General features: G+C 50.0%; 1 protein-coding gene across 3 annotated transcripts; it reads left to right on the forward strand.

The window, feature by feature from the left end:
- Nucleotides 1-877: 877 nt before the first annotated feature.
- Nucleotides 878-13,160, forward strand: LOC131212079 (homeotic protein caudal). Of its 3 annotated transcripts, XM_058205811.1 has the most exons (4): nucleotides 878-1,841; nucleotides 3,508-3,567; nucleotides 4,948-4,953; nucleotides 11,547-13,160. In XM_058205811.1, the coding sequence occupies exons 1-4, from the start codon at nucleotides 1,229-1,231 to the stop codon at nucleotides 12,059-12,061; spliced, it is 1,194 nt and encodes a 397-aa protein (XP_058061794.1). In that variant the 5' UTR covers nucleotides 878-1,228; the 3' UTR covers nucleotides 12,062-13,160. The 3 variants fall into 3 exon arrangements, with proteins under 3 accessions (XP_058061794.1, XP_058061793.1, XP_058061795.1); XM_058205810.1 differs by lacking the exon at nucleotides 4,948-4,953; XM_058205812.1 differs by lacking the exons at nucleotides 3,508-3,567; nucleotides 4,948-4,953.
- Nucleotides 13,161-21,561: the final 8,401 nt, after the last annotated feature.

A 21,561-nucleotide genomic window follows, 5' to 3' on the forward strand; every position in this document is an offset into this window, starting at 1 on the left:
CTTAAGTCGATATATTCTAGTCGGCATATTTTACTACGGGTTACTGGAAACCCCATGCGTATCTTAACCCAACGGTCACATTTCGTGGCATAGATTTAAATCGAAACATTTTCATTTCAATCACTTTGATACCTTACACATGTTCACTTCACTCGTTCACATGTATCTCTACAATTTTTGTCTAATGTTGCGGCAATAACTAATGACGCTCAGGATCTGAGAATATTCGAAGACAAATGCTACCAGAAGTGCTTTTTTCTGATACCTGCCCGAGGTTGTTAAAGATTATTTTATATGAAATGCTTAACAAACATTATTAAGATTAAGATTATTAGCATCACTCATCTTGTGAGGCGTTAGGCAGGAATATTCAAGCTGATCGCTGGGAACGGGAACTCGGTTGCAAAATGTTATCGCAGAACATTATCCGACTTAAAATATCAAACGGTTCTGAGTTTATTAAACATCTTAAAACTTAAATCTTGCCTTTTTGCTCTCGATGATATACATATACATTTTTACATAGTATTTTTCCGCGCTAGAGAATAAATAAAAATAAATTAAAATAAATAAAGGCCGTATAACAGTATGGCCGTATAACAGTTGGTATAGCAGTTTTCCCGTCCGCCATTTTGGATACGCCCTTCTTTTCGAAATTCCGGAATTCGAATTTCGAAAAGAAGGGCGTATCCAAAATGGCGGACGGGAAAACTGTTATACCAACTGTTATACGGCCATACTGTTATGGTTGTTGGACACCGAAGCAACAACGGAACAACGGCGGATCGGACAATCTTCAGTCGATGTTCGAGAGCTGACGGATGAGGTCGGTCGGTTCCTGCGTCTCTCTACTCTCGGTAGAAGACAAGATCGCTAATCGCGCAAATCGTGGCTCAATTTCGGACGCGTGTCCGGTTTGTTGTTATCGAATCAGTGTGATAGGAAGAATGTAATGTGTGCTAAATACTGACCAAACATTGGCTCTCGATTTGGTGGTGTGAAGCTACGGAACAATGCAGCACCGCTGGTGCGACGAGCCCCGTTGGTTCACCCGTTGTTGGTCTGAAGTGAATGGAAATTGTTAGTTGGAGCAGAATCGAACGTAAAGTGTCCGTTTGCGCTAGTGGTGAGTGTGCCTGCGTTCGTGTGAGGAAGTGCGTTTAAAAAAGGAAACAAGTTGGCCGTGCGGCGTTAGAGAGTTGCGCTCCCGAACAAACTGTCCGTCAAAATGGTGTCCTACTATAATCACTTCGCGATGTACCCAAAGAACCACAGCGGCAATCTGTCGTACTCGGCCACAACCGGCTGGTATCCGGGTAATTACCAGCACCAGCCACCCCACCCGCAGTTCATCGGCGACGGCGAATCGTCCCCGCAGCCCATGTACTACGCCCATCCGCACGTGTTCCACCCGCAGTCCAGTCCGGACTGGAGCGGCCACGAAAACTTCTCGACGCCACCCCAAACGACCCTGTTGACCCACGGGCCCAGCCCGGGCGGTGGGGGCGGCGGCGGAGGTGGAGGGGCCGGGTCCGGCGTCGGGCTCCACCTGGGGCAGGCGGCGGCCAACCACCTGCACCACCACCATCACCACCTTCATCACAGTAGCGGCGGGAGCAGCAACAACAATGCGAACGGCGGCAACAACCACGGGCACGACCACCTGGCCGACGGGCTGCACAGCATACCGTCGCCCCCGATCACGGTGTCCGGCAGCGACATGTCCAGCCCGGGCGCGCCGACGGGATCGGCGTCGCCACAGATCACGCCGCGGCCAACGCCGGTCAAGAGCCCGTACGAGTGGATGAAGAAGCAGTCCTACCAGAGCCAGCCAAATCCAGGTCAGTACAGTAACAGTAACCCCGTGTGTTTGTGTGCGTGTTTGTCACCTGGTTTGTTGTTTGTTGTGTTTGTCTTGGCACAATGTTTAGGTGCCAAATTATTTGCATGAACCTGCTGCACAGCCTTTGCTATGCTATGTTTGCTGTTAAACCCACATTTGATGCGAAAGGATATTTACCAAAATTAATATTAAAACCTCCCTCCATTGGCAACGGCCGTGCCCGCATGTCCGTTTAGCATCTCCCGCGCGCCCCCGTTCATTCGTCGCTTTAACGACCTTTTATCAGATCGCCTCCTTAGGCGAAGAAGGTTTCAGAATTTATTACCCACAACATTCCATAAACCCGTCACCATGGTAGCGCAACAGCCGCGCAACGCCTGCCCGAGATCTTGCCCCGAGTACGGAGCGCTCAGAACGGACGAGGCCCCGGGCGAGGAGGAACGCAAGGAACATTAAAACTCAAGAACGTCGCCAGGGCCGCCGGATGGCTTCAAGCGTCAAGAAAGCCGGAATAATGGACTGATTTATGTACGGGACGGCACCCCGACGACGGTCCGCCATTGGGTGCGCTGCACACTTGCCCCGAAACCAGGGGTTACGACGTAGACGTTCTGTGCCAGGAATGGCCAGGGTTTCGGGTGCCCTCGTCCCGTCCCGGCGCATACATAGTTTCGGTTTCGGTTTTATGCCAATTCTTGGTTTATGTTGTTACCAAACTTTTGGGCGGCACATAAAAACGGACGAACGGGCCCGAGCTTTCGAGCGAGCGCGTCCCTGCCATGGCCAATGGCTGTGGCCGGGAAGGGAACGGGGAGTTATTGTTCCGTTTTATCGATGACGTGATTTATGCGGCATACCCGCACACCGAAAATTGTGGCCCAAGAACGATTGGACGATTCGTTTCTTCGTTGAACTTCAACTTCGTGCCGTGTCTGCCATCGAAGGATCTCCCGGTCCCCGGTTGCTATGGTGATCGTCGTCGCCATCAATCGCCCTTTGGCAGCGTCACATTTGGTCCTCCTTCGGAGGAATGGCTGGCCGGAATAAAATGGTGGTGTGTTCTGGAATCCCAAGGGTCGAGCACTCAGGAACACCGTTCCGTTCCGGGGATCGGGTGCCCCCTTTTGCGCTTTCCATTAGCACCCGGCGAACGAGTCCATTTGGCTGCACGAAGAAACTTTCCATCAAAACGACAGCCGGTAGCCGTTCCTTTGGCCGATTAGCGCCTAATTTCGTTGTCCACTTCGGGTGCCCTCGACGGTGATGATGGCCAATCGATGCCGGGGCGGCGTATGTAAAGCTATTCCGTTTTCCATCAATCCTAAGCTACGTATACTCAATGTTTTGATGTTCAGCATGATGTTCTTAGTTAGAGTTTATCGGTGCGTTTTCGCTTACTTTCGGCCCTGATCGCTAGTCTAGAAAGGGCTGCAGAAAATGTTCATTTAAAGTTGAATCCGTTTCTTAGTTGTTGCTGAAGTTGAATCTGACCCGCCCTACACTACATGAGCTTATGCTGCCGCGGCAAATTCCTTATTCACCCTAGCCGATTGATTTTTTTCCTTCTATCCATCTTCTATCCATCCGGTGCTGGTGGTACTGGCGGTGCAATCCACAAACCCCTGACGCACTTTGTGCCCCGAAAATCGCGGCGACCCGACCAGGACTTCTCAACATCTGCTCGGCCCCGTCACTGCAAGACTTCGCTCCCGTGGAGCCCGGTGGTATGAAACGATTTCAATATTATCCATCCCTTTGTTTGTTTCTTCACTATTAAGTTCCACTATTAAGTTCCATCTCGAAGCATGACGAGTTTTGATGTTGAGTTTGGTGCATGCGACCGCGGGGTCCCGCCGAACGATCCCAATTAAATCGGATCCATTTTACTGCTTCGCCCACACTTCGTGGTTTTGGGGGCACCATTTTGTTTTTCGATTTCCCCCCACCACCCCCTCGGTAGCAACGCTGCTAGTTCCGCTCTCTTGGTCTTGAAGTTCAAAAAAGTGGACGCGACGGGTACCGGAATGGCGTGAAGAAAAGAGGGCAAAAGCTCCTGAATAGAAAATAGAATTGTTCCACAAACCACAACGGGTTGATTTTTGTGCGTTGCCATTTTTTCTTAACGGGCATTTTCTCGGGCACGTTGGTTGAATATTCATTTCCACTCCCCGGTGCGCTTCCGATGCCTCACTACCGTTACAGGCCCCCTCGCGAGGAGCGAATCGGAAAGGAAACGGACCGGGAAGAGAAGGGTTGGCTCAAAAGGCTTGGCGCTATTAATTTATTCGCTTTATGTATATTTTTATTGCATTTAATATTTATGGCACGAGCGGGGCCCAGTTGCTCCTCGGACGGCGGCGGACCAAATCGGCTCCGAAACCTCTGGAAACGGGCATCTCGAAACCGGGCGAGAAAACTCAAGTTGAAACTGAGAGGGAGAGAGCGAGCAAAATCTGTACAAAAACGCTGGCCAACGGGACAAAAGGGGGGTTTGGAGTCCACTACGCCACGCTGGACGCCACTTTGTGTGACGAACTTGGCGGAACAGCGCACACATATCCTCCTGATGGCAGACTCGATTTGGGATTAACTCTTACGGGTTGGATTAATTTGTAAACAGCGCCGGACGGGTGTGCTGCTTTTTGATCAGTCTTTTAAATTAGTGATGGATATGGCATATTATTCGGTTTCACCTTTCCCAAGCAAGCAGAGGTTCGGGAGATTCAGGGAAGCGTTGTAGTTGCTTCGTAAGACACAGACTGCGTTATTTCTTTCGATTTGGAGCATTTTATGTAAATACCTGTTTAGTTCTTCAATTAACTCACTCCATAAGAAAAGTGTACAGCTGACGCAGAGCACCGTTTGACCGATTGTTTTTTTCCACGATTGCAATTGATTTGTACCTCCCAACACCCGCCGCAATGGTGAAAACCTGCTAACCCTTCTACGCTGCGTATGTTTTGAGCCCTTGCCCCCCTTAACCCACCACACGATATGGCACACGACGCTTGTTTGACGAAGCCTTTTTAAGTACACCACCCTACACAAACCCTCCGTGAAGAAAGTGCTAATGATTTCTTTTCGACCCATTTGCATTCTTGCAGGAAAGTGTAAGTATCCGTGTGTGCCTTGGACCGTGTCAGTGTCAGACTCCTTGCGCGTGTTAGCCCACCTTAAGCCCCCCTCTTCTAGTATGTCCCCGCACGGGCCCCGCATGTTTGATACCGATGTTACGCAGGTAACGCTCAATATATCACTCGTTTTGTGTTTCTTGATTTTTTTTTGGTTTCGTTCAAATTATTTATTTATCAAAAAAACAATACTCCGTTGAAGGCGCTCTTGCGCTTGCCAAAGTTCGCGAATCGCCAATGAAGCCCCCGCGAAAGATATGCTACGAATTTTAGGGGTTAACATTCAACCTTTCCCTGCCGATAATAAGCCATAGCCGAAGCTCAATACGAAGGGACTTAATCGAATATCTCGCGCATTCCGGTTGATTCCCCGTTTTGTTCCGCAATCTTATCGATTGTTTCGCGGCTTTTGGAAGTTTCCGTCTGGGGTTTTCCCACTTTACGCAACGAAACTCAGCCACGAATCCGTTCCCATTACGTCCTCTCCATCTACTGCGCAACAATCGATCCAACACGGCGGCGGCCATTTTGTTTCCGACTCGTTCCGGTTGGCTAGCGGTCGACGACTGGCCGAAAATTCGGTCATTAATCTACGCCACGGCGAACCAGGCGCGCCTCACCGTGGTCTGGCCGCGCTTGGCCGAAGCTTTTATCATTATTTTACGTCAAACGTCCCACCAAGCTGCAGATGCGGAATTCACGGTTTTTGCCGTTGTGCTTGTTGTTGTTGGGGGGGCCATCGCGATTGGTTGTACTGCACCGCTCTTTGGCCTTACTTCGGCTTCGCCCGATCAGAAGGCTTATCGGTCGACAGGCTGGTTTGATTAATCGATTTTCGACTCCCGAATATACGTTGGAGCTGTCAGTCAGGGGGATCTCGGTGGCGGCCGTGGCCATCAATCAAACGCGTATCCGTACCTCTGGCGTTCGTTTGCTGTCGAGTGGGGAAATAGGAGCAGGATCCAACATATTAATGCACAGCCGTAGTTATCGGTGGCCCTCTCCGTTTGGCCCACCCGTCATACCCTGAACCGTGGCCGAATTGCCGTCACACAGGGCGTCACGTTTCGGCTTTGTTCTCTGCTTGGGTTGGGAAAAACGTTGCCAAACAGACTGGCTGGCCAAAATAAACACATTCCCATCGCCCAAACCGTGGACCGAAGCCGACGATGGACGAAGTTTTGTTTTCCTCTCCGAAGGATGTTTTACAACTTGATTGGACCGCCGGCACACCGCTGCCAACGCCGGTGCCGGCCAATCTGGACCGCTTCCGGTGTGCTTGCCTTTGTTGTGGGACTTTCCACTTTCAAGCGGGACCTCAAAAGCCCGACCATTCCGAGGTTGCTTCACGGTGCGACCATCACGGTGCGATAATGTGATTATACCATTACGGTAATGGCCAGCAAGGGTCGCCCGAGAGCGGAGGTACCCTGTTTTTGCCCTTTTTCTGGGACCGAAGTGTCGGCAAACATGCGAATGTGCGAGGTCCTTTGCACAGGCAAAACAAGCAGCCCCCCGGGTTGCAGTCGGTATCGGTAGTAACGGTGCCGTTCCAATTTTCTTCCCGATTTCGCCGATCCCAAGAAAAGCATGGAAAAACATCGCCGGCGCTCATAGTAGGCGCGCGAGATGAAAAGTGACAAATTGCAACGACTATCTGTCATCGGTGTCATCTCTGGAGCGGCTTGCGGCCACGGCGAACCGCTCCGGGAAAAGCGGTCCCGTGGGTGAAATAGAGAAAATTAACCAACATCTCCCGCGTGTCGGTTGCGTGATTCTACAGCAAGGCAAGTAAATGAAAATTCTACCATAACGGTAATCGCTACTCGGGCTACTCCCGGCAGGATCTAGGGATGGATCCCCACCAAGTGGTGCCGCTTTTTTGCTTGGCCTTGGTTTTGTGCAGATTTCACAGCGGCAGCACCGAGTGTTGAATGTTTTCGATCTAACCTCTAACGGGCGTGAGGTTCCCTTCTCTGTGCTGCACGGCACGTAATTAGACAACTGCCAACGGCGGCGATCCGTATCGAGTGAGGGTGACTTCGAGTGGCTAGCAAGAAACCAAGCACGGGCTATCGGCAGGATGCCCGGAAGTTGACAAGAGTGCAGCCAAAGGCTGCGAAGCGAGAAAAAGAAAACACAAAACTGATAATAGATTTGTCGGCCCTAGAATTGCCCCGAGTGACCGTCCGACGGGGCTCTTTCCAGCGACCGAGCCAGATTCGAGGCCCGGACCCATTACACACATTGTCGGTATTTTATTCTTTTACAGCACACGCTACGACTATGATCGTAAACATTAGGACAGCATAAATAGTTGCTCCTTAAACGTCAGTAAAGGGACACCGTGCCGCCGAGCCGAGGCGTTCCGATACACTCGGTGCGCTTCACAGAAATGGTCCGCTCGGTGCAAACGGTTACGAGTATTGCTTTCATCTTTCGCAGCCTTCTTCGTTTCGTCGTGCCGTTCGCAGGACTGGGTTGCCATGGAGTTTTCCAGCGGAGTCTAGATGCCATCAAACTAACGGCGGAGCGATACGGCTCCGGAGCGCTGGCCGCTTTACGATTGTTTCGTGAGTTACTCACAACCGTCGCAGGCTAAGGGTTATGGCAGTTTCGGTTAGTTTTCCCGTGCGCCGCCAGCCGCTCGTGCGTCTTAAGTAGTGCTGTGACAGTGACTAAACGACGCTCAGTGTTTATATTTATGCACACTCAAACACGTGCCCGGGGCTGGGTCCTGGCCGTGTATTTTACCACTATTTTATTGTTTGTTTTTATTGTTCATAAAAAGGAGCCCTTCAAGCTGAATCACTTGTGCGCTCGCTTATGCTCGGCGGATGGTAGATAAATTTGGACCCGATTAGATCGTGTGGCCGTTATCGTTAGCGCGGCGACGCTTCCTCTCGGATCCTGCGCCTTTCGGGGGTTTTGATAACAGTTTGAAACTACGAATGGGTGGACCTATTGGTTTGATTAGTCATAACCGGAAAGGGATAGACTAGGTGCTCCAATGGACCCCCTGAAACAGCCACTCGCTTTGAGTAAATCCATGGCGGTTTTATTGAATTCTAAGCAACGTTGCAGTCCACATTTTTTCCCCGAAAACCTGTACTGCTTCCTTAATTGCCCAACGGTGGCCCAATGGTAGCCTTTTATTGAATGAACGAACCGAAACAATCACTCGAAGTTAACTAAAGTTGCAATTGACCAACCGTAACACCCGGACCGGAGGTTTGTTGGCGGTCAAATGTTTGTGTTTCTCTCTTGAAGCCAAACCGACACAACTGAAGTCAGTTCAATCTGCTGGGTCTACCAAGGCCACCTTCACCACGGGCCCGCTTGACCCGCTGTGCCATTCTGAGTTTGTAGTGACATTTCGTGACGCTTTGTAGGACCACACCGACAGGACGACCGTGGGTGATCGTGGGTGACAGGGGGCCGCATGTTGTCCAACTCTCGAGGCCGAACACTGTCGGAGATAGTTAAGGGTGTTAACGTTTAGACAGGCTGCCCGGTCCCAGGACCATGAAGATCCCTCAATTTACACCGCCGTAGGAGCCTGGTGAGAACACTGGGAGAAAGGGAACCACATCTCTCGCCGAGTGCGCCTAGTGTCCACAGAAACCGCAGTTTCTGTGTCCTTATGATAAACGCACCCCCAGGGAGTGCGTAACGAATGAAGTGATAGACCATTATCCCTACGGGATACGCCCCTGGGAGGAAGCTGCCGGACCGAAAACCGAGCGTTGTGGTCCCGGTAACACAATCCACACTCGTGCCCGGGGGGTGATTTGAAAGAAATCATGTCCAAATTGTCACCAACCTTTTTTTTCTGTGTGTGCCGCCTCCGGATGGCTGCTGTTGAGCCGACCGGGTTCTGGGCTTTCTTCGCACACATATGCCTTTCACCGGGTGCTTGGAGGACGATTGGTGACGATTGAGTTATTGAAGGATAATAAAAACATCGGGCAAATGGGACGGCTTGTTCCGGTTTGTGTTCGCCCAGGATCCGGCTGCCCGGATCGGGTTCACGGGTTGGGTGGTTATATATGGCCGAAATAAAAATTGATATCCATTATTATATTGATATTTGTCGTAAACGTATTAATACGTTTATTGCCATTAGATTACGGGTAATTATTTACGATGCGCCGCCGAGATTCTTACGCCAGTGTGTGCCTCACTCTTTCGCTCACTCGGCCCACCGCCGTACTTCCGTCGGAAGGTAACAGAGCGCGTTCCGGCGGTCGCCTCCGAACCATCGCTAATCCCGGTGCGATGGTGCGTGGTGATAAAAGATAGAGCTAACCACCGTCGGGTCGTGGCTCGAACTGTCCACCTTTCTTGCCCCCGAAGAAGCGGCCTGCCGTGGTGTATGTGTGCTTGGTGTCTTCCGTGGAGCACCGTGGAGCAATCCGCACGGGCTGCCGGATACGATGAGCGCGATAAGCGCCTCCACGCCGCGGCTTCGCGATGAGGTTTCACTTTTTTCGATCCTCAGAGCTTCCGAGTTGCGGTGAGTGACAGAAACGTCCACAGACATTGTGACCACTACTAGCCATGATGACAGCCCAAGGACAGAGGGCGGCCGACGGGGGGGGGGGGGGGAAGTGTCTATGTTTTCCTTTGATGTTCCTTTGAGCACCTCTGGATAAATAGATCCCCAAAAACATCAAAAGACTCTAGAGCAGTGCGGAAGGAGAGAGAAAGGGAGAAGGCGAGAGGTTTTGTCTAGTTCTTCCTATGCCTGGAAGGCCGTTGGCCGGGCCGGTTGGGGGGGACCGAGTGAGGGCTCCCAATGGTCCGATAAAGAAGGTAGAAAGCGGGTTGTTGATCCGCCCGGATTAACCGAGGGCGACCCTTTGAGGTCGGTTCCGCCCCCCGGGGGGAACCGGGTAATCGGTAATCCATTTGTCAATTGATATTATCAATCATCTACCCATCATACGGCGCGGCGCCGCTTTGATTTTGCGCGGCCGCTTTGAGCCGACGCCGCCGCCGCCAAGGGGTTGCGGTGCATTTGCGTACGTCCTGGGGGCCTAACGGACGCAGCCTTCCCCGCAGGCCACGGATCCTGCCGCTGGATGAATGGATTACACGCGCGGTAAACCAATATTTACGTCACACCACGCGTTTGATCCGCCGGCCCGCAATTGGGTCCGAATTGCACAGGTGGCCATCATTCGGATTGGTCCGGTGATTTCTTTGCTCGATCGATCTCTCGTGCTTCGCTGATCATCTTCGCTGGCGGTTCAACTGTACTACGTAACGTTGCGGTACTAAAGCCATGTCGAAATCCGGCCCCGACCGACCTGGTGTCAAAGAGACACACCGTCACTTTGAGGACTTCCGACGAACGGGTTGTACAGCTCGTTATCGGTGGCTTATGGTGCGGCGTCAGCCTTTGATGAGCCTAGGCCCCGGCGCTGGCCTAGGGTGGGAAACCGAAAAACCCCAAACTGTGTCGTGCAAACGTAACCCCCTTCTCGTGGCTAGTGAGTCCTAACCCTCGGTGGGGAAAAGCGCCAACCTCGTTCGATCGAGCGGATCGAGTGATCGCGGGTTGAGCGAACTGGCACGGCTAACCTAACCTAGACCACGGGGCTGGTACCGAGTTCCGGTGCAGTCCACGGCAATTCGAAGGCACACATTGCACCACGTGCGCGTGTATGTGCGTACGCAAGAGCGCGCGCGCCCATTTTTATCTTTATGTCCACCATATTAAACGCCAACGAGGGGCGATAAAGAAGATATCACTCCAGCCTTAACCGGCGACGACGACGCGACTTATCTCCGTCGCTCCGTCATCAGGGAGCGGCCATCCGAAACCCCGGTGCCCCACTTATGTGGAGGGCCCTCAATTATCGATCATACCTTTCGTAGGGGCGCTCACAGTCCCCGCCAAAAAACCATTGGCGATCAGCTTCGCGATCGTAGGATCAACTGTCTCCCTACTCTATGTCCGAGCCGGGGATGAATTTCTGCGAATCGCGCCATGTTTACAGCCTAATACACACACCTCGGACGGTTGTTGATAAGCTCACTGGACTGGCTGCTGCATGCTCGGATCCCTCCGTTGCGGAAGATTCGTAATCTGCCACGCTGACGGTCGGTTGACGTGGCACTCGGCGAGAGAGCAGCGAGTTACACAAACACCGGCGGCCCACACGGCGGCCCCGCTTATCACCAGCACAACCCTTCCGGAGGGGAATCCGGCAAGTTTTGGGAGCCGCCCCTCCAACGTCTCCGGGGCTCCCGAAACCGACGGGCTCGACACTGGGGAGGACAAATATTGACTCACGTACCTCGTCGACGTGTACTCGACGGTCGACGGGTGTCGAGTTCTGGTCGTCGGTTGTTGTTTTTTATTATTTCGGGCCAAGGTTCCACGGCTTGTTAACACGAAAATGAGTTGTCAGTAATGTAATTGCTTATTGACACGTTTCTGCTTCTTAGACAGATACCGCAGACCTCTGTCTCTCTCTCTCTCTGGGGAGCCAGAGTGTTCCTATCACTCGAACTATTTCCCCTTTAGTAATCGCTTATCTTTCTCCCTCTCTCTCTTGGCGCAGGGAAAACACGGACGAAGGACAAGTACCGGGTGGTGTACACCGATCAGCAGCGGCTCGAGCTCGAGAAGGAGTTCCACTACACGCGCTACATCACGATCCGCCGCAAAGCGGAGCTGGCCCAAAATCTGCAGCTCTCGGAGCGCCAGGTGAAGATCTGGTTCCAAAACCGGCGCGCCAAGGACCGCAAGCAGAAGAAGAAGGCGGAGAACGGCAGCATCGGGGGGCTCGGGGGCCCCCAGTCGCTGGTGGTGGGCCACTCGCAGGCGGCCCAGAACCACGCGGCCCACAGCCTGCTGGTGGACACGAAGCCGAAGCTCGAACCGTCGCTGCACCTCTCGCATCTGCACCAGATGAGCGCGATGAGCATGAGCATGGGCTCGATGGGCCTGCACCACCCGGCCCACCATCCGGCCCTGCACACGCACCTGGGCGTACCGGGGTCGCAGCACTCGCACCTCAACCCGCAGTCCGCCGGCGCCCAGGTCCCGGTGCCGACATCGCTCAGCATAATGTGATGCGGCTAAGGGCCCGAGGCCGAGTGCTTAATTTATTTCTGCCCGCAGGCGCAGCCCAGGACCACTGGACCCTAACCCTGTCCTCGAGACCCATCAGCACCGCTTCATAACGCCACCGCTTCGAACAGACGCACAAAAAACCCACAAACAGAACGCCTTACGAACTCCCGCGCGGATCGAGATTAGGACGATCCGGCCGTCGCTGCACTGTGGGCGAAGAATGTCGAACCAATAGTTAACTAAACTAATCCGTAACCTGGGTGGGAATGGGGGGGGGTCCACCGGAGATTAGCTAAGCGCGCGTCGGGAACAAACCCGTTAGGGGTAGGATCATCGCGAAGAAGTCGATCGATCGCCGATTAAAATAACGACCAGAGAGAGAGCGAGAGAGAGGGCGAGGAGTTAGTAATTGGTAGGTAGCGACAGAAGCGAGACAGCAGAACACTACAAAATAAAATCTGTAATTCAAGTGCAATGTATAAACAAAATTGATATACTTTTAATCGAACATGGGACACGCCCTTCCCTGAGGGCGCCCAGGACTAGGACTAGTAGTAATGGTAGTAGTTATAGCAGAGATAGGCGCCGCATACGGAAGTAAGTAAGTCACTACCGCACGGACCCCCGCTCGGCCTCCGGCACACTGACCTTGGCCACTGCGGAGGTTTAACAGCCCGTTTTATTGCTTCGAAGACGATCTTGTTCCCGCGGATGGTTGCGTTACGTTCCGTTTTCCGTTAGGGGCCAGCGCGCCGACTGTGCGCCGAATGCATGTTATATTTGTACAGTTTGGCACACACCGAACGTCGGGGGCATCCGGGGGTTAGGCATCAGGCACTTAGGATCCCGCCGGGGATATGCAAAAACACGTGACCTCTTCCGATGCACCTTTCGAGCCCCCGGCCGTAGCCTTCTCTTTGCCTACTTTCTGTTCTATTCTTACGTTTTTTTGAGATTCATCTCTAAGAGATTGTGCTTTTTTGTGTAAGAGAACTAGGAAGCGTTAATTGGCGGCACGGTGAACGGGGAGCGCCCGGCCAGCCGCTAGATAGTGAGTATTAAAGATCGATTAAGACATTATGTAAACGAAGAAGCAAACCTTGTAAACACACACCGACACAGAACTAAACACCGGCTGGCGTAGAAACTCAAGATGCAAGAACTCAATAAAGTATAGTTTCCAATAGTACCTCCAGAAGTTGTTTGTCACTGGCGCGGGGATGCACACCGGCCCCGGAGAAGGGAACCGCCGCGCGGAATGGAGAGCCAGAGTGACGTGGGATGGCAATTCCAACAAACCTTGGCCTTTGGCCAGGTGAACTTTGGTGAACCATCGGGAAATCCTTCGGCGACGAGGGCACGGCTTTACATTTAATTCTTTTTTTTTGTGCGGGATGTTACCATTTTTCCCCTTTTTACGGGGCCTGGGACCTCAAAGCCAAGCACGCAAAGGCCGCACCGACGGAAGGTGCTAACAGTTTCACACGGCAGTGAGAATTAATTGACGCGCATTCCGAGAGTTCCCACGGTAATCCCATCCTTCATCCTTCGTAACACCGTAACTGAACCGCAGCAGCATCACGACGGATAAACAATGGCAAACGGCCTCTGTGACGGAGAGATACGGCCAAAAGTGGAGCCGTGAGCCGTGGGCTGATGAAGTAACCTCGTTGCGATTCGTCGTTCAGCGGCGCATTTTGGCGAAAATGTCACTCAGTCTGGTTCCTGCCTGGGGGGGGGGGGGGAAAAACCGGACAAGATTGATTTCTTGGAAATGCTTTCGAATATTAATGGTGCATTTGCATAAGTGCATCTATAATGTGGCGTGTCGACTGCATCATAAAGATTGGCGATAAAAATCAACAACGTAAGATGGATGTCGTTTTTTGCACAAATTCGCAGTCTACCCAAGTGGCCAATAGGTAGGACATAAAAGACCCGTTCTAGGTTTGGCAACTTTCACAGTGAGCTAAAGTGCAACCAGCGGTTTTTGGAAATCAGGAAGTCGTGTTTTAGCTATTTTTACGCTGGGATTGCGTCAGCTACAATCTCCCAATCGTTCAAAAAACTGTTCCCTGAAAACATGGTTCCGAGATTCGTTGAAGGCAGGTTTCAGAATTTGGGGGAAAAACATCAGTTTTCGATTAACATTCGATCGTTCGCTGAACTCATTTTTTTAAGCGCCCATCAGACCATTTTGGCCTTGCCTTACTTTTCATGCTAATTTCAGTTTGCCTTGAATCGTCTCCCGAAGAATGGCACGGAAAGAACGGATTTCAGAGCGCCAATTAATGCAACAAGCCACACACTTCCGGTGCGCTCGGTAGGACGGAGCTTAGCCATCGTGCACCCTTCGCCGAGGGACCTTACAGCTTCCCCCTTTAGTGACCCGTGCCGTGCGCGAAACGTAGAAAATAAACTGATCTACTTTAGCCGAGATCTGTCGATCGTAAAAAATAATCCAAATCTGCTTCCTCCGTGATCAATCCAATAAATCGGTCATCGTTAGTCCGAATTTTCGGGCCGAAAAGGCTAGCTCCTCGCAACTGGTCCGACGTTTTTGGGAGCGAAGCGAAACTAGGCACCGCGGCACTACGGATTAGTGGTGGGTTCCTGTTCCAATGTTTTCACTGGCTTGTTCCTTAATAAGGCCAAACAGCCCGGGCTCGGGATTTGCATTTTGGAACACTCTCAAATTTGTGTCTGTTTTTGTGTGGCTAGTTTTACTATCATTTCGCGCTCCACTTCATCGATTTCGACGTCCGGATGCCCGGTTCCTGCGGGTTGCCGGTTGCTTCCAAACTTTTCGAAAAGTAGCTCGAAACCCTCCGAAACGCCCGGCGAATCAATGGAACCCTCCAGGCGGCGAGCCGAGAAGAGGTTTCAGCTCACGGCCGCCCGGTCGGACTCGGTCGCGCTGACTCCCGAGGGAGCTGTCCGCTTTTATTGGTCAACAGGGACCGGCAGGACCGCGGCCGACCAGAGCAAGACACGCCGGCGGCGATGAACTGTGAACTTGTCGAACGCCAAACATCGAATAAATAACGACCGTGCGTGTAGGAAACCCTTCGCTCCGTGACTGGCGTGCGGTTGTGGCGCTGTTCACCGGGAAGGCTCGTAGCGTGAGGAATCCTTGCGCCGTGCTACGAATCTAAACGGACCGCGCGGTTGAAATGCGATACTTAAAGTTGTTTTGCATAGACCCGCCCGCGACCAGCGCTTTAAATGTGGCCATCAACCGAAGAAGTCTCCGGTACTGTCGGGCACGAGGAGAAGCTGATGAGGATAACTGTGGGGTTTGTTATTAATACCTAAAGCATGATGCCTATTAAGTGGGTTCAGGGAGATGGACCAAAGGAGGGCTGCACTGCGTTTCTGCCGAGGAATGTTAAGGATATTAATGATAAGCCATTTCTCGCACATGTCGATGGTTTGGGAAAGAACTGTTTCATTACTGGAACGACCTTACACAGGAAACACGAGATTGCAAACAAAGTTATTTATCTTTGCTGCGAACTAGCTGTCTCTCAGCAAGTTGCTCGACACGAAACCGTATTGTGTATTCCAGTTCAAATGTTTAATATTGATTTTACGGCCATCGAAACGCTGATCTCCTGATTGACCCTTAATCTCGTTGATAAACTAGAAAAACTTTAAACCAAAAAAACGATGATTGATATCGCCAAGATGATTGACAGCATTACTTAAAGGGTCTGTTGTTGAAAAACTTTAATTGCCATAATCGACGCTGAACAATTCACTATCTTTACCATTTGTTTGCGTTGTAAACCTCCAGATTTTTTCTAATGGCTGATGCCGCAACTGCTGGCTGAACCAGCAGGCAATAAATCGATTGCATATGTTGACCGTTAGCTCCGAAGGACCGTTGTGGGTTTCGAGCACAATTTTTCCTCCACGCCAATCGCGCCGTAGGGCCCCCGAGGCACGTGCTTATCGCGCGTTTGATTCGCGCTCGGAAAATAATCATCGATAAACGAGTGAAACCCTTTCAGCGAGAGTGTGTTCGTGAGCGGTGGTGAGAGAAATGAGTGTGTCTGTCTATCGTAAGTGGCCACGGGCCACCAGCCAATACTGGAAAAAACGCCGCCCATTTCAATCCGTCTCCCGTTCTGCGCATCATCATCGGATTGGAATCATCATCATTAAACCGATCGATACAAACCGGGTACGACCGGTATCAGTATGTTCTGAGGCTCACTTACGTACATAGGTCGAGCTCTGCTACGATTGGTAGCTGGCGGCGATTATCACGTGCCACGGATCGATATCGTCGATAAAAGCCACCATTGAACGCCTCGGCGCCATATTTGCGCGGTGCCGGCGTAAGAAGTCGCCTGCCTCGGATCGGATCTTCGGAAAGAGTTCTCTACAACCCTCGCGTACTAAACCTAATTCAGCGCCCCCAGTCATGAGTCTGTCGGCGAATCATCAAATGAAAAGTGTCACAGTCGTGGCCCAATGGCCCAGTCCCGTTGCTGTGCGTCGGCCATAAACGAGCACACATTGCACGTTGCACTGTTGCATCGATGATCCTTATTTATTCGCCCCGGTTAGGTTTGGCGCTGTAGTCGGTTGATGAAGCAGAATTTGCCCGAACAGTTCCACCGTAGCCTTGGGCCAATTCGATTCGCGCTGGGGTCCCAATTTAATCACTCGCGGTTCTCTGTGGTGCGTAGGTTTATTAGTATCCGCGGTGTTCGGTGAGGTGGTAAAAGAACACAATCGTGGTTCCCATTCTGGAGCGACACCAAACCCGTTTCGTGCTTTATTACCATTCTTCGCCGTCTTGGAGGAAAAGTAATAACGAGCCATAAATCGTTGAGCCAACCGGTGAATCATCAGCAGGGCATTTTTTCGCTCGAGGGTTCGGTTCGGTATGCATTTTTCGTCATTTTGGCAGTAGAGATACAGTGCGATGAGTAAAGGCAATCGATATTTATCTCTTCGAACATAACTGTTTTCTTCGAACACCAGCAATGGAAAGGGAGTCAGATTTCGGTTTCGTGATCCGATTAAGATGGTTTCGAATATTAAACTAAGTACAAAGAACTAGTAACATTTTAAATAATTGATAGTAATACAAGCCAATTATGATTTTGTGAAGCAACGTCCTAGCATTCGGTTCATTGTGCACTTAGTTATATAATGTTGCTTTTAAAAATGTATACCAATTTTCTCACTGATTTTAGCAGTCGAACGCGACAATAGTCAGTAGGACCAAACGCTTTTCGTCCATTACTGCCTCTCGAGTCCTGTTAAGGACCATCTGACCCACGTTGTAGTGAGGTCGCTTCCAAACAGATCCATTTTCGAGCAAATCGTTCGTGCCTTTTCCAGCTTTCGATTCGAAAATGCCTTTCGTCGAACCGAACCGCTGCCATGGCAACGCCTTCTGCTCGGGGAAGGAACGAAAACCAAAACCAGAAAAGAACCCTGTGGAATGGCCGTTTCTCGCCGAGACACGTAAAAGAAGGAATCAATTAAGGACAATCCCTTCAGCTGCTACGTCCAATTTTCTTTATCTGCTCTCCCTTGCCCCGGAGCCACTGCTCGTTTCCCGTTGGCCGACGCCGAAACCCGTCGAAAGGCGAAGCTGGAACAGCGTGTCGATGGGTCCAAAATGGATGAGAAAAACCGTCTTCGAAGGTCGGCGTGAAGTGTCAAGGAAACATCATCGTGGATCGTCGTGGAAAGCGGAGGGCCATAAATTAGCCGGAGCACCAGGTTTCCGAACAAAGATGGACGATCCGAGGCGAGTGGCTTGCTGTGCTTTTTTCGCTGTGAGAAACTCTGGGATGAATACGACTTTTGATTGGCATCGAGAAGGGAAGACAACGATTTCTTTTCCAACGGATTTCTTTATACTAATACAAAAGTATTATCTCTCTCCTTCGGAGCGATTTCTATTTCTATTTCTCGATCGCGCACGTCCCTTTTCTAGCACCGTTGAATGGTGCTTTGATCGAAATTGTGCCCATGAAAAGGATCACCATTCTGGGGCGGCGAACAACATTCCCCAATACCCTGTCCCTTCACACTATATAAACTGTTAAAGAACACCATTTTAGAATTCGATTGTTCATCGTTAGCCAAAAGAGTTGTTTCGATCCAACACGAAGCTTGTTGAAATTATGGATGCTTCATCACCGAACGTTACAAAACAACAGCAAAAAACACGATAAGCTTTATAAACACTCGTGTCGTCTCAAAACTAACACTAAAAGTAAGAAAGTTTCGATTGCACAAAGGTGTAGATCAAGAGCCCACCACAGGCGAGAGCCACTGCGTCCACTTTGAGCCGTTCTCTGCCAAGCCAATCAAAATACGCGCCCGAGACCCTCAGAGCTGCACCGGAGCTAATTAAAAGCAATCCGATTAAAAAGATAACGTCCCTTCCTTAACCCTTCGCTGCATTTCGAAACAGATCACATCACGCCGGAGCAGGCCACCGGTTCCGGCGGGCAGGCGGTCAACGTGGGCGCCCGATGGGTGTCGGACGCATCGACTAAAAATTAAAAAGAGCACCTAATCCGAATTAAAATATCTAATACCACTCGCGGCCAGCACCGGAGTAGATGTGTCCAGCTATGGCCGCTGGACCCGGCCAGCAGTCAATCGCCTTGGCCGGATCCGTGCTGCGTGTTCCGTTCTCGGTTCTGGAAGCCTCTCGGTTTTATGGTACCCCGTGGGTCATAAATGCTCTCCATAGGAGAACGCAACCAGAACGCGGACGCATTTTTTTCGACGGTCCATCAACATTTTTTCCCCGTTTCCCCGATCGCACCGCACTGGCCTGTGCTGTTCTTCGAAGCCCGAGATCTGTTTTACCCGGTCTTGCCGGATTCGCTCCTCTTGTTCGTTTGTGCTTGTTTTGGTTTTACATTTTTCTCGGTTCGATTCGAACAAGGTGATTTTGGGAAAAACGGAAAAATAAAGACACCGAGAGCGTTCAACATTGCTCACTAGCGACACACCACTTAACCTAACCGGTGCCGAGCCGAAGGCTTGCTGCTGTAAAACGGAATGACCAGTTCCGAGGGAAGCAAAAAACTGGACACCGAATTCCTTCAGCAGGCAAAAACAAAAAAACAGTATGTTTTCCCACAGTCACTTTTTCTGCATCAGCACGTCGGTTCATTAGGCAGGGCGAATCTGGAGTGTAAAAACTCGATACGATCCTTGAACGTGTCACTTCTGGTGATGCAATCGGGCACCTCTTTAAAATATACTAACAAATACTTTTAACTTGCGAACGAATTTACTTTTTCAAAAGATGATGTATCCAAAAGATTGATGGGCTATATTTTTTATGAAACAAGTTAACTTTACCGGTCCTGATAATAAAAATGTACGCACATAGAGAATCCAAAGGATGGAGAAGATGCTTCTGGACATAAGGAAAATTATTATTTTTTTTATTATTATTAGAACAGCAACTGAAGTTGATGCGCTGTCAGAGTTCAAACGTTTTCGCCTAGAATCCGATAATCCAGCGAGACGGATGATCTACTGTCGAGCCACATAAGGGAAATTAAATAATTAAAGATTAAATTAAATTGTGGAAATCTGTTTGAATTAAGAGCATATCAAATCACCGATCAACGTTTACATTGGACCGATTAATCCATTCCTATGCGAAAGAGTTTATTTCGTTCTCTTTGATAGTCCGTTAACTTGAGCATAAAACTTTAGTTGGCAATATCACGGCTCTGTCCCGTCTAACAGATGAGATACTATTTTAATGGTATAGTGGAAACGCAGAATATTTCCTGCGAACATAAACACCTCTGCAATTTCTCAAATGGTTTGATATATGCTCCAAGTAAAAAAAACTTTCAGTACTTTAGAAATAAAAAAGTTTTTACTAGAGTAGCAAAAGAAGCATGCGCGCATTATCAAAAGCGCATTCATCGTCGATAACTGCCGGTAAGATGAGCAAATTTGATTTGGCCATAAAGTGCTCCGCAGCCTCCAACTGAACGTTAATTAGATAGCGCAGAAGCAGATAGAAAATGGCCGCCATCGTTCGAAGAGCGGTCGACCGGCCCCGAAATGGAGCGAGGCTGGTAACTGGGCTACCATTTTTATCTGCACCAAATGAAGACATAAAATTCCCAGCCATCCAACCGAACGCCATCATGGCGACGGCGATGCCTTTATCGTAATCAACTGGACCATTAGTGAATTTTCGGGCCGTTTGTCTACGTTCGTCCTATCAGACGCGGATGCTGTGGCGCGTCCGTGCCGCTTTCGTCCGAGCGGCCGACCGTTCTGCGATTTCTTCTGCACTCTAATGGCAGAACGTCGTCCATCGAGCGCGGTGGAATGATTCACATAATCATGGTCAATTTGGAGAAGCAATGGGGCACCGCCATAAAATGCGTTCCTTTGTGCGTGAAGCGGACACTCGGGGCGGACGATGGGCAGGCGCATGGTCGAACAGCATAATCAAATGCCGTGATCCCTCGAAAACCCATTTTCGGACGTTTATTAGCGATACAAGCCATTAATTAGGATGGCCAGCTAATGTGAGATCGGTTTGAAGGCGCCATATCAGCAACGCCCGCGGTAGATCAAACAATGATGGCTGGCTGATTGCCGGTTAGCGTTCATGTGCCTCCAAAACTATGAGGCTCGAATAAGTGTCCAAGTGCTGTTTATCTATTTTGGTCTTACCTTTGGTCGACTGACTGTGAATTAAGGTTTCTGGAAAAGATAGTTTTCAAACGGATAGAAGAAAATTAGATTTGTAATTTGTGTACATTTTTGTGTTATGTGGTGGTTTGTTTCGCTCAATTCGGTAAATATGAGATGAACAAATTACAATAATTACATCTTACAGTACAATATCAAATTGACAATTGAAAAATGAATGCTTCTTAACATCTCGCACCTGAAACATTTACTCAAATCATTGAACTTATGGGGCTATGTGCAGAAACTTCAGTTGACAATAAACATGAGATGATAAATCTGCCGAAATTTTCTCTGAGGAATTGCTGACTAGCGGTAATGGTCGAGTACCGAATACGAGTATCAAACAACCAAACCTTGATGAACAAATAAAGAAAAAATTTATGAACAATGCCATTTTCGCGTCCATACTCAAAGGTAAGGAAGATCTCATTCCGAGGATACCGATGATCCCAATCGATATGCCTTTCGAGTTTAAAAGACTTCAATTTCCGATCCGTCTTGCATTCGCCATGACCATCAAGAAATCACAAGGTCAATCCTTAAAAGTTTGTGATCGAAACGGAACAACTGGTTTCAGTTATAAAGTTAAAGGTAATCTACTTACTAATAAAACAAGTAATTCATCGCATATGAACAATAATTTCTTCTAAGACACTGTAGCCATTTTTTGAACGATACAAAACAATAAATTCAAATGGCGCTTTTCTACTATGGCATCGTTCGTAAAGCTCTTGGAATGAAACGAAGCTTTCGTATAGATGTCACTACTATCGATTAGAAGA

This window comes from Anopheles bellator, chromosome 2 (genome assembly GCF_943735745.2).
Source record: "Anopheles bellator chromosome 2, idAnoBellAS_SP24_06.2, whole genome shotgun sequence".
Classification (NCBI taxonomy): domain Eukaryota; kingdom Metazoa; phylum Arthropoda; class Insecta; order Diptera; family Culicidae; genus Anopheles; species Anopheles bellator.